Source organism: Anomaloglossus baeobatrachus, chromosome 1, assembly GCF_048569485.1.
Source record: "Anomaloglossus baeobatrachus isolate aAnoBae1 chromosome 1, aAnoBae1.hap1, whole genome shotgun sequence".
NCBI classification, from domain to species: Eukaryota; Metazoa; Chordata; class Amphibia; order Anura; family Aromobatidae; genus Anomaloglossus; species Anomaloglossus baeobatrachus.
Genome location: NC_134353.1, coordinates 787,345,871 through 787,359,102, shown reverse-complemented (window position 1 = coordinate 787,359,102; position 13,232 = coordinate 787,345,871). Strand labels below are relative to the sequence as shown.

General features: G+C 44.0%; 1 protein-coding gene across 2 annotated transcripts in view; it reads left to right on the top strand.

Moving 5' to 3' along the window:
* The window catches only part of DMXL1 (Dmx like 1), a 330,551-nt gene extending 317,910 nt beyond the window's left edge, over positions 1-12,641 (top strand). For both annotated transcript variants that reach the window (XM_075324980.1, XM_075324981.1), the window contains 3 exons: positions 5,336-5,388; positions 6,013-6,230; positions 9,359-12,641. In XM_075324980.1, the coding sequence (XP_075181095.1) occupies positions 5,336-5,388; positions 6,013-6,230; positions 9,359-9,583 (496 nt within the window). In that variant the 3' untranslated portion in view covers positions 9,584-12,641. The remainder of the gene's footprint in view (positions 1-5,335; positions 5,389-6,012; positions 6,231-9,358) is intronic.
* Positions 12,642-13,232: the final 591 nt, after the last annotated feature.

Sequence of the window (13,232 nt, the reverse complement as noted above, 5' to 3'; positions counted from 1 at the left end):
ACTCATACTCCCATTTTAGTCAGCAGCAGCTGCTGATTTTATCGGTTGGAAGAAAAGAGGGCCCCCGGCATGCTCCCTTCTCACCCCACTAAGTCGGCGGTGCTGTTAAGGTTAAGGTACCCATTGCGGGTACAGAGGCTGGAGCCACATGCCGTTTTCCTTCACCATCCCTTAGAGGCTCTGGGAGAAGTGGGATCCTAACCGGTCATCCATTCACTGGGACCGGGCTCCCTCCGCAGCCCCTATGGGAATCTGCCGGACAGGAGACTTTGTATCATCAGGGACAGGGCCCAGCATCTAAAGGTACTCTGTGTCCCCATGGGGACGGTGCATGGAGCGCTTGTTTCACAGACGATGCAGCTGCTGCTGGTTTTGTGACGACCGGGACTTCCGCGCCGACCGCGCCTGTTTGTCGGCCGCGGTATTAAATTTAGTCCCCGGCTTCATGCGGCCTAGTACCATAACTCCCGCCCCCGGGCCTGCCAGTCAGGGGTAAGGGCGGGACGGTCGACCTGACGTCGGCAGTGAGGGCTGGAGCATACTTTAGGTTTCCTCCCCCCCCCTCACTGATCACTGTGGGGCACCAGATTCCCGCACTTTACTAGTCGCCGCCCACGGCTCCCTCCTCCCCTGAGAGCTCCGGCAGCCATTTTTACAACACATTCTGCCGGTGGAGGATTTCAGGAACGAGCTCTGCAGCTCTGGGAGGCCCAAGGCAGGGAATCTGGTGGACACGCACCGCTTTGGGTGGTCGGTAAGCCACACCGGTCACCCAGTGCTGGTCCCACTAGGGTGCCGAAGTGTGTATGTGTATATATATATGTGTGTGTATATATATATAATATATTTTCTCTGTTCGGCCGAGTTGTTTTGCTTTTGGCTATATACCCTCAGTGATCACTCTCCTAGGAGACAACAGCATGTCGTCCACAGGGAGCAAGGCCGCTAAGGGTTATTTTGCAACCTGTACCTCTTGTGCGGCTATGTTACCTGCAGGTTCCACCTACCCTCACTGTGAGCAATGCTCGGCCCCTGTTGCACTCGCTCAGCCGGAGCCTCGGGCACTAGTAGGACCCTCGGCTCAGGCAGAACCGACTGCTTCCCCTGTCCAGGTGGCAGGGACAGAGTTTGCAGTTTTTGCTGAGAAACTCTCTGAGTCGCATTCACAATCCATGGCTCAGTCTATGGACAAATGGTCTGCTAAGCTACTAGAAGCCTTGCAGTCCAGATCGGTCCTTACACAGGCCCCGGGCAATGTTGGATCATCGCCTCCAGGCCCCTCTCGGTCTGCACCGCAGCGTGCTCCCGGGGTGGCCCCTAGGTCTCACGTGGAGGACTCCGGCATGGACCACAGTCCCAGACCGGCTAAGCGGGCTCGCTGGGAATCTTCCCCGACTTCCTCACGCTGCTCGGGGTCTCAGCTTGAGGACTCTCTGGAGGATGAGGCGGATGTCGCAGCTCAGGGCTCTGACCCTGACGTTGCTCTCAATCTTGATACACCTGAAGGGGACGCCATAGTAAATGACCTTATAGCGTCCATCAACCAGGTGCTAGATCTTTCTCCCCCAACTCCACCTATAGAGGAGTCGGCTTCGCAGCAGGAGAAACACCAGTTTAGGTTTCCCAAACGTACACGGAGTGCGTTTTTCGATCACTCTAACTTCAGAGATGCTGTCCAGAAGCACAGAGCATTTCCGGACAAGCGCTTTACTAAGCGCCTTAAGGACACACGTTACCCCTTCCCCTCTGACGTAGTTAAGGGTTGGGCTCAATGTCCCAAGGTGGATCCTCCAGTCTCTAGACTGGCGGCTAGATCTGTAGTATCAGTTGCAGATGGCTCATCGCTCAAGGATGCCACTGACAGGCAGATAGAGCTCTTGGTGAAATCCATCTATGAAGCCACAGGCGCGTCTTTTGCCCCGGCCTTTGCAGCCGTGTGGGCACTCCAAGCTATCTCATCTTGTCTGTCTGAGATTAATGCGGTCACACGTACCTCTGCTCCGCAAGTTGCGTCTTTGACTTCTCAGGCGTCGGCTTTTTCGTCCTACGCCATGAACGCCGTCCTGGACTCTGCTAGCCGTACAGCGGTAGCATCCGCTAATTCGGTGGCAGTCCGCAGGGCCATGTGGCTACGCGAATGGAAGGCAGACTCTGCTTCCAAGAAGTTCTTAACCGGTTTGCCGTTTTCTGGCGACCGATTGTTTGGCGAGCGATTGGATGAAATTATTAAGCAATCCAAGGGAAAGGACTCGTCCTTACCCCAGTCCAAACCGAAGACACCTCAGCAACGGAAAATACAATCGAGGTTTCGGTCCTTTTGGCCCTCAGCCAAGTCCCAATCCTCCTCGTCCAACAGGCCAGAGAAGGGCCAGAGGAACTCTTATGCGTGGCGGTCTAAGTCACGTCCCCAAAAAACCGCCGGAGGCACTGCCTCCAAGGCGGCCTCCTCATGACTTTCGGCCTCCCCAAACCGCATCCTCGGTCGGTGGCAGGCTCTCCCGCTTTTGCGACGTCTGGTGGCCACATGTCCAAGACCAATGGGTGAGAGACATTCTGTCTCACGGTTACAGGATACAGTTCAGCTCTCGTCCTCCGACTCGTTTCTTCAGAACATCTCCGCCCCCCGAGCGAGCCGATGCACTTCTCTGTCGCAGGGAAAATCCTTCCTGCCCCCATCCTGGGCTGTGGTCACGACGGACGCGAGTCTGTCAGGGTGGGGAGCGGTTTTTCTCCACCACAGGGCTCAGGGAACCTGGACTCCGACAGAGTCCTCCCTTCAGATCAATGTTCTGGAGATAAGGGCAGTGTATCTAGCCCTAAAGGCGTTCCATCGGTGGCTGGAGGGCAGGCAGATCCGCATACAGTCGGACAACGCCACGGCGGTCGCGTACATCAACCACCAGGGCGGCACGCGCAGCCGTCAAGACTTCCATGAAGTCCGGTGGATTCTGCTGTGGGCGGAGGCCACAGCCTCCACCATCTCCGCAGTTCACATCCCGGGCGTAGAAAACTGGGAAGCAGACTTTCTCAGTCGCCAGGGCATGGACGCGGGGGAATGGTCTCTTCACCCAGACATGTTTCGAGAGATCTGTCGCCGCTGGGGAACGCCGGATGTCGATCTCATGGCGTCACGGCACAACAACAAAGTCCCGGCATTCATGGCACGGTCTCAAGATCACAGAGCTCTGGCGGCGGACGCATTAGTTCAGGATTGGTCGCAGTTTCGACTGCCTTATGTATTTCCCCCTCTGGCGATGCTGCCCAGAGTGCTGCGCAAAATCAGGTCCGACTGTCGTCGCGCCATTCTCGTCGCTCCAGATTGGCCGAGGCGGTCGTGGTACCCGGATCTGTGGCATCTCACGGTGGGTCAACCGTGGGCGCTCCCAGACCGCCCAGACTTGCTGTCACAAGGGCCGTTTTTCCATCTGAATTCTGTGGCCCTCAACCTGACTGCGTGGCCATTGAGTCCTGGCTCCTAGCGTCCTCAGGGTTATCTCAAGATGTCATTGCCACCATGAGACAGGCCAGGAAACCAACGTCCGCCAAGATCTATCACAGGTCTTGGAGGATCTTCTTATCCTGGTGCTCTGGTAATGGTTTTGCTCCCTGGCCTTTTGCCTTACCCACTTTTCTTTCATTCCTTCAATCCGGAATGGACAAGGGTTTGTCTCTCGGCTCTCTCAAGGGACAAGTATCGGCGCTATCCGTATTTTTTTCAAAAACGTCTAGCCAGGCTTCCGCAGGTCCGCACGTTTCTGCAGGGAGTTTGCCACATAGTCCCACCTTACAAGCGTCCGCTGGAACCCTGGGACCTTAACAGGGTGCTAACGGCTCTTCAGAAACCACCTTTCGAGCCGCTGCGGGATGTCTCTTTATCACGTCTTTCGCAGAAGGTGGCATTTCTAGTGGCAGTTACATCGCTCCGTAGAGTGTCGGAGCTGGCAGCGCTGTCATGCAAAGCCCCCTTCCTGGTTTTTCACCAGGATAAGGTGGTTCTGCGTCCTGTACCGGAATTTCTCCCTAAGGTGGTATCTCCTTTTCATCTCAATCAGGTTATCTCCTTACCTTCATTTTACCGTAATCCAGTTCACCAATGTGAAAAGGATTTGCACTCATTAGATCTGGTGAGAGCACTCTGGTTCTACGTGTCTCGCACGGCGCCCCGGCGCCGTTCTGATGCGCTCTTTGTCCTTGTCGCTGGCCAGCGTAAGGGTTCGCAGGCTTCCAAGTCAACCTTGGATCGGTGGATCAAGGAACCGATTCTTGAAGACTACCGTTCTTCTGGGCTTCCGCTTCCTTGGGGCTGAAAGCCCATTCTACCAAAGCCGTGGGTGCGTCCTGGGCGTTGCGGCACCGGGCTACGGCTCAGTAGGTGTGTCAGGCAGCTACCTGGTCTAGTCTGCACACTTTCACGAAACACTATCAGGTGCATACCTATGCTTCGGCAGACGCCAGTCTAGGTAGGCGAGTCCTTCAGGCGGCGGTTGCCCACCTGTAAGAGGGGGCCGTTTCGGCTCTTTTTATTGAGGTATTCTTTTACCCACCCAGGGACTGCTTTTGGACGTCCCAATTGTCTGGGTCTCCCAATGGAGCGACAAAGAAGGGAATTTTGTTTACTTACCGTAAATTCCTTTTCTTCTAGCTCCTATTGGGAGACCCAGCACCCGCCCCTGTTCCCTTCGGGCTGTTTGTTCTTTTGTGTACACATGTTGTTCATGTTGAATCGTTTCTGTTGGTTCATGGTTTTCAGTTCTCCGAACATCCTTCGGATTGAATTTACCTTAGACCAATTTATAAGTTTCCTCCTTCCTGCTTTTGCACCAAAACTAAGGAGCCCGTGATGCACGGGAGGGTGTATAGGCAGAGGGGAGGGGTTACACTTTTTAAAGTGTAATACTTTGTGTGGCCTCCGGAGGCAGAAGCTATACACCCAATTGTCTGGGTCTCCCAATAGGAGCTAGAAGAAAAGGAATTTACGGTAAGTAAACAAAATTCCCTTCATTACCCTCCTTTTATCATCACTGCTGAGCAGCTTATAAAGTAGAACAAAGGAGGCACGAAGCAAACTACCCTTCTGTATCTATATATAATACTGTCTGACAGTGAATGTGTATGAAGACGTGTGCATTTATCGAAAATCTGCAGCATGCACATTTCTTTCTACAGGATGAATGTAATGTTCTGTTCTGCACCCCTTCTTTGCATTGTGGTGATCTTAGTTGCAACATTTTAGTGTGGAATTCTGCACTAAATATATGAAATAATTCCCCATATGTGAAACAGTCTCCTGATAACAAACATATATGTATATACCCTTCTATTTTTCTCTTTCCAGAAATATCTGTTTGTGGGATACATTGGTTACACCAGCAAATAGTTTAGTTCATGGTAAGTAAAGCGCTTTCTCTCTCTTCACATTTTACTTGATGGTTCACATATGATGACTACAATTCTTTTATTGAGTCAGCAAAAGCAAACACAGACAGATCTGTATTTTTCCTTTATAGGATATCTGTTCTCAGTGAAATAGTTTTATAGTAGGGCATCTGTGCCTGAAGAATAGAAGCCTGTAAATACTCACACGCACGAAATAATATTTGCCTATATTATCTTGCCTAAAGCTGTTTGTTAATCAGAGGTGACCACTTTTCAGAATGCAGGCTCTGTAGCAATCTGCTGATCTCTTCCTGTATTTCAACGCACCGTATCTGGAAAAACTGCAGAATATAGTATTACTTGGTGTCCATACACGTCACTGGCCTGCCATGTAGTAGTAGGATAACTGAAGTCCATCACAATAGAAACTACTCTCATGAAGTAGCATAGAGGGGGATCCCAAGCAGGATAACCCCTGAATGGCCCTCTTTAACAATGCATTTGGACATAGGTTGTCCTAGTAGCTCATTGGACCTAGCATTATTCTATTAAAACTAACTCAGCCAATATATTGGGATTATATTCACTTTAGCATAAACAAACAGTATCAATAAGTTGTTTTCATTTGTATTTCAGCTTTCTCCTGCCACGATAGTGGAGCAACTGTTATAGCTTATGCACCAAAAACTCAGCTCTTGATATCTGGGGGAAGGAAGGGTCTCATTGGCTTATATGACCTGCGTCAGAGACAGCAACGGCATTCATTCCAGAGCCATGATTCTGCAGTCAAGGCCATTGCTATTGACACAACAGAAGAATACTTTATCACTGGATCTGCAGAGGGTAACATTAAGGTATGGTGTTCATATTGGAAGAATTTCATACATCGTGCTGCTTTATCAGGATGTCTACAGATTAATATCCTCTACATTATATTTCTTGAATTACAGCCTTTTATTATTGTCAACTGTCCTATAGTGCTACAGTCAGAGCTTAAATCTCCCACTATTTTTTGCTGGCTCACAAAACATGATGATTTACATTGTAGCGCAGTGTTGACCTAAATACACTAGATTAAACAGAAGACTATCAAATATGTGTGGTGATGTCCCAAATTCCCCCGTTCCTTGATGGCAGATTTTCTCCATCCCTCGATGGTGGATTTCCCCGTCCCCCGATATGGCAGATGTCGGAGGATGTTGGATTTGTTCTCATAGGAGATAATCTACAACCAATGGCTGCTTCTCCCTCTCTGATAAGAACATCATGCACACTCACCCAAACATGAATGCTTCTAGCCTAAAGGACAAGCTGAGGATGAGTAATGCATGGTATCATGTAAAATATTTGGTATACTGTAGCAAATATTCACTATTAAAGGGCAATTATGGATCACAGTTTTTGCTCCACAAAGTTTAATGTACAGTAGAGAAAACTGAGGAGTTTCTAATTTCTCATTAGCATTGCTCCTATAAAAGTATCAGACATACAGGAAAATACTACAACAAGGAGCCGTGCCAAAACGTTAGATTACCAATGCATTACCTGAATGCAACAGTCCCCAATGATAATGGCGGGGGGCAGCACAAGGGCAAAATACTGATGCAAACAGCCATTCATAAAACCTTCCAATTCATGGAGGGGTCGGCTGCCTAGTATTAAAAATACAAAAATACATACAGATGCACTATAAAATAATAACATTGAATAAGGTGAACTCTGGTATTGCATTACCGCTGTAGAAATATTTGAAAAAAAGATACTTGGCTTATGTATTGGCTAATGCATGTGAGCCTGGTAACCCTGACAAGGTGATCTTTTGTATAGCGAGACACTAACTTCAAATGCCTCTATCTGGGTTAAAAATGCACACAGATGAGGCTCACAAAGGACGCCAGTCACACAGATGTGATGCACAGTGTCCAACTTACAGATTATTGATAACACCCATACTATTAGATCAGGTGGGCTGTCCAGCACTATATAAGTGCACCCCACAGCACAGACACCCCAATTCACCTAATACTAATGCGCCTGGCTGCATCCTACATAAAAAATGTGAAATAAAAATCTGAAGAACTTGTGTATAAAATACATGAGGTATTGGTCCATATTTTGGCCAAATTACACAAGCTCGCAGCCCATATCAAGGGTCCTCATACTTGAAAGTTCCAACACTAAGAAAATGTCTCACGTAGGACATAAATTCAAAAACATCGGCCAGAAAAAGATCCAGCCTTACCAAACCAAGTTAGGTTACCAAGGCACTAGCGTAGTGAAACAGACCCCCATTATAAAAGGGGGAGGGGGCAGCACATGTGCTGCTAGTGCATTGGTAATCTCACTTGGTTTGGTATAGCTGTATCTTTTTCTGTCAAATCTTTTTGATTATATGTAAGCCATGCAACAATCAAAACAAAATTCCAAACAAGCATGGCTAAGGTAAATGCCATGCAAAATAATAAAGATAAAATATACAGAGCATAACTCCAGAATAATTAATGAAATGCAGGAGAAAATTGAGTCAAAAATACACATCAATAAACAATGTTCAATAGAAAATTACAAATTTTTATTAATAACAATGTTAAAATAAGAATCCACAACCATAGAACAACCAATGTTCATATTTAACAGTAAATGATCCGTATATAGCAATACATAGATAAGGCAAAAGATGCCAATAAAATAAACGGACCAACAATACAGTCAGATAGTAATGACTGAATACAAAAAATGTATCATCATTGTACACGCCCCCCCAGATGGTCATACGGCCAGATCCTGGTCATCTGATCACTCCATGTGACTCCAAACATGTCATCATTGTACACGCCTCCTGGACGGTCACATGACCAGATCCTAGTCATCTGATCACTTAGTGGTGTCCTAAAACCGCAGGGCATCCAGATGGCGTTGTGACCTCTGAGGAAGCCATGTACTTCGTTATTTTTAAGAAGCGAAACGTACATTAGGTCTCCTGTCTTCTTTTGCTCTGGATAACCCTTGTCCTTTCACTGCCCAACACTGAGTATATGGGTGATGTATATTTGATCATGGTCAACCATTTTTTGTACACCGCGACATATTTATACCTAATTGGTTAGCATGCACGGGGGTTTCTGCATTTACTTGGTTATATTTGATTAATTACAGACTGTTATTTGGTTATATTGTTCGTTTGCCTGAACCTCCGTGATGCTAGTTAAGGTTCGCTGCTGTAATGTTTTGGTGTACCTACAATCATTTTTCTGACCTTTGATCAGATTGCCCCCCTTTTACTCTCTACGTGGGGTATTCAGTCATTACCATCTGACTGTATTTCTGGTCCGTTTACTTTATTGGCATCTTTTGCCATATCTATGTATTGTTATATACGGATCACTTACTGTTAAATATGGACATTGGTTGTTCTATGGTTGTGGATTCTTATTTTAATATGATTAATAAAAATTTGTAATTTTCTATTGAACATTGTTTATTGATGTGCATTTTTTACTCCATTTTCGTCTGCATTTCTTTAAGCCATACAACAAGTAGCTGTATGTTTTGGGTGTTGCCCTAGCCGAATATATTCCTAACGTAGAGAGTTATATAATTGTACATAAACCAGCAACGCCATCAGGGGGGATTGCTTCACTGAAGATTTTCTACAGAATAACATTGTATTCACACGTACATATTAAGACACTGTGTACATGTGATATACAGTATTTACTGACAAATATGAAATTAAAACCTCTTTTCCTACATTTTCCTACCTTCTCCGGACTGGATCTGATGCAATTTATTTGTACGAAATATACAGTACAGAAGCCATAAAAATCTGAATAAGGCGATCTGTACAGTATCTTCCCTTTATTTCCATATCCAGCAACAATCATAAATCAAGGGTAGTTTATTACAACATAGAATGGATTAGGCGGGGGCTGCAGGACCCCAAGGATGTATATGTGAATAAAAGTATGTTCTTCTGTTCCAGGTGTGGAGCCTGACTACTTTCACCCTAATGCACACGTTCCTCAATGAGCACGCACGTCAGTCCATTTTTAGAAATATTGGAACAGGCGTGATGCAGATCGAGACCGGGCCCGCCAATCACATCTTTTCCTGTGGCGCAGATGGAACTGTCAAAATGAGAGTATTGCCGGACCGGTTTAGTACAATTAATGACCTTCTGAAAAATGAAGTTAAATTTGTTCTCTGAACTTTTTACTTTGTGCAGTTTAACCCTGTGGACTGTTTTCAATGCACCATTCTGCACTAGCACTGAAGGTAGATTAAAATGTAATGTATTGGGTGAAAATAGTGGCCGGCAGATGAAATGTGCAATGCTTTAAAGATGTGCCACTATTATGCTTTGCGCAGTTAATATTTATTTTTGTGAATCAATTTTTTTTTTTTCCCCTGTTCTTGCCCTTGACGCACTGATGCCTTAAATGATTAACACAATCATTCATCAATTGAATGCTATGTTGCCTAAAATAGGAAAATGGATAAATATGTAAAATAAGATATATACATATATATTCCTACATACTTGTGCTGCTGCTGCTGTTTTTTTTTCTTTTTACTATTCTTCTTAAATGTTTTTACATGTGTTTAAAATCTGCACATTTAGAGAATATTTTATTAATTGTGTATAACATTTGAACCATATGATTTACTTATCATAGTTCTATATATATACAGAAATTCCTATAAATTATATTTTAGGGCCATTAAAGATCATTTAAAAATTAAATAGGACACAATGTTAGGTATTAATTTACCTATGTAAAAAAAAAAAAATGTTTCCTGGCATAATACACCACAAAGGACGACAAAACAAAACCATTTTTGCCGTATTTGTTGCTGGTTTATTTTTATGATGATCTTTAAAAGCACTTACATAGTACAACAGCTTTACAAGAATGTTTTTTGTATTTATAAGATTTATAGAAAGGTGTACATACATCTTTTTCTTTGCCAAAACAGTTGGGGTTTTTTTTTGTTTGTTTTTTTACCTGAATACATTAAAAGTCTAAAAATTTAGCAGTAATTACCCAATAAGACCAATATCCCATTTCCCAGGGTCACACACAATTTTCTTGGAGAAGTCTTTTGGCTGTAATCATACTTGCAGTTTTTGCCTGTTTTTAAGGGAATTGGCACAAGTACATTTTGTATTCACTTCTGGGCTTTTTACGTTGGTTAAAAAATGTCATCAACCTATGTAAGTCTGGTTCCGGGCAGACATGGCTGATCTGTTTTAGCGTTCCCCTCTGTCAGACTTTTAAGTGGATAAAACAAAGTACTAAAGAAAACCGTGATTCTGCAGGGTCAATAATCTATACACGTATTTAATTTACTAATCTAGAGAAGACAATCATTTGAGATCACCGTGTTCAAAGCTACTGCTCTTTTTTGACACTGTCTTCTGTGCCTGTGTTCCACGTGGGCTGAGGAAGCCCATTAAGGAGTTAGTCAGCATGGTTCATTTCCACATCATTGATGTTCAGTGCCAATGATGTTTGAACCCTACACCCCAGCCAGAATGCGTACATGTCTCAGCAAGTGTGCAGAATCGCCACATCATGGGCCCTGTTCACGTATGAGGTGGAAGTCAGCACAGCTGGGAAAACCCTGTGAATGTTTTTATAGTTCCCCAGTCACAAATTGGAACCAGTTTGGCCTTTGTTGCATTAGGGCAGGGGTCCCCAACCTGTAGCTTGGGAGCCACTTGTGGCTCGCTTGCCCATGATGTGTGGCTCACATAGGTCTGCCAGCTTAACAGCACGTCTTTCACATAACTATAAAGAGCAGGTCTTCAGATGGCGACTTTTGTGAGTTTCCCTGCATAAAAAAGCAGATCAGGATTTGGGGGTAAGGCAGGAACCCATGGATATCTATATACCACCACATTGTGATTTCTGCCGGTAAACGGGGGCTCTGGATGTCACTACTGTGAAGGGAACGGGAGCAGAATGTGGCTTGTGACCCTATCGCAGAGCTGAATGGGGCTCTCAAGGTTTGAACGGTTGGGGGCCCCTGCGTTAGGGTTTGCGCATTTCACACTGTAGGGAATAGTACAGTCATTGATCCATACACTGGCATCTAAAGAACAAAAAAAAATATATTTTGTCTGCTATTCTGCCCAATTGGATCTTCTGAGTGACAGATGTTATGGTATGGTATCTAATCAATGAAATCAAAGGAGGCTGCAGGGTGAGCGCAGCACAACACTTAGGTCAAATACAACTTCTAAAACCGGAAAGGAAAAGATCAGTCCAGAGTAGAATAATCTGAGAACGGAAGAAGAATACATTTTGCATGAAAATAACCCAAATTGTCAGCAGAGTAACTGTCCTTCTAACATACTGGATTATAGAGTGTTAATTGGGTGGAACTTTGGAGGAAAGTACATTCACACCTGTATTCATTTTTTGAGTTGGATTGTAAAAAACATGACCAAAAAAACTATGAGCACAAAAACGTATTATTTCTTTCTTCAGAAGTACAATTGTATAGGTTATATGTAGTTTTTTCAGAGCCAATATTCTATTTGTCACGTGCTTTACTCTCTGCTGGCTAAAAAGCAAGCTAAAACCTTCACTGGCTAATGTAACAATACTCATTTATCTGTGTCAGGATAGATGCCTCTAACATGGCAACAAGACAGATTTCTGACACTTGGCTGGTAAAGGCTTTTGAAAACTGCAGTGTAAATCACAATTTGGTATTTATCATCATCTTTAGACATCAGCAGAAATCTACTGAATTGTATTTCCATGCATCAGAAGAACATTATAGTAAGATCTGCAGTGCATTAGCCAGTGCTTTCACTTTGGTAATACCATATACTGTAAAGCGACTGCAGTGTAATGATGGTCTAGGTGTGAACGATCACATGTAACTTTTATAACATTCTCAGGACTTGGGTTTTTCTAATTACTCTAGTAAGGAAGACTTTTTAAATTATATTTTCGTTATTTAAAATGTTAGGAAAGTCACAAAAATACTGAATATAAGCTTAAAAGGTGCAATAACATGACAAGTAGATGGGGTTCTAGTGTAATGCTAAGTAACAATTGACCATAACTGTGTTAATAATTGACTGTTTTAAGTAAAACAAAAACGAAAAAAAAAAATAGATTACCAGAATGAAATGCTTAATGATGGGAACAATTGTGTGTTTTAATCTCAGAGTTTCTAATGAATCATAAAGAAATGTGATTTGTCATGTACTAAGTATCCATCTTTTAAATAAACTTAGAGACCATGCAGTCTGGTTTGCCATTGGTGCTTTTTACAATTTAGTACTGTGGATATGCACTGCATTTACAATACAATCATAGAGAGTGTGCACGAACAACAAACTCGTTTTCTTTGAATGGTTTGTACAAGATAATGTTTATCCTCATTTATTAAAACAGTCTATTATCCATAGCAATAAATCAGAGCGCAGGTCCTATTTAACAGAGCAGTATAATAAGAAGAGAATGTTATGGTATCCTCCTCTGCCAGGTGAGTGCTACTTATTGCCGAGGGCAGTTGTGTGCGAGAGCCCAACATGTCTTTTTCAAATACCGTATATGAAACTATTGCGATATTAGAATCCTATACACAGACTCATTCACAGAAAAACAGGACTGCTTTGCTGGTCAATTTATGGACCTTCATGTTTCAGCAAAATAATAAATAGAAAATAGATAATAATGTCTTCAGGCATCCAGAAAAAAAATGGGAAACCCCTAGAAATTAACACAAAAATATGACAAGCAGATATCAGTAATACAACATGTCGCTGTGATGAAAATGAAATTACTTCACCTGAAAAAAAATAAAGTGATTAAAAAGAATCGTGGTTTATTGCA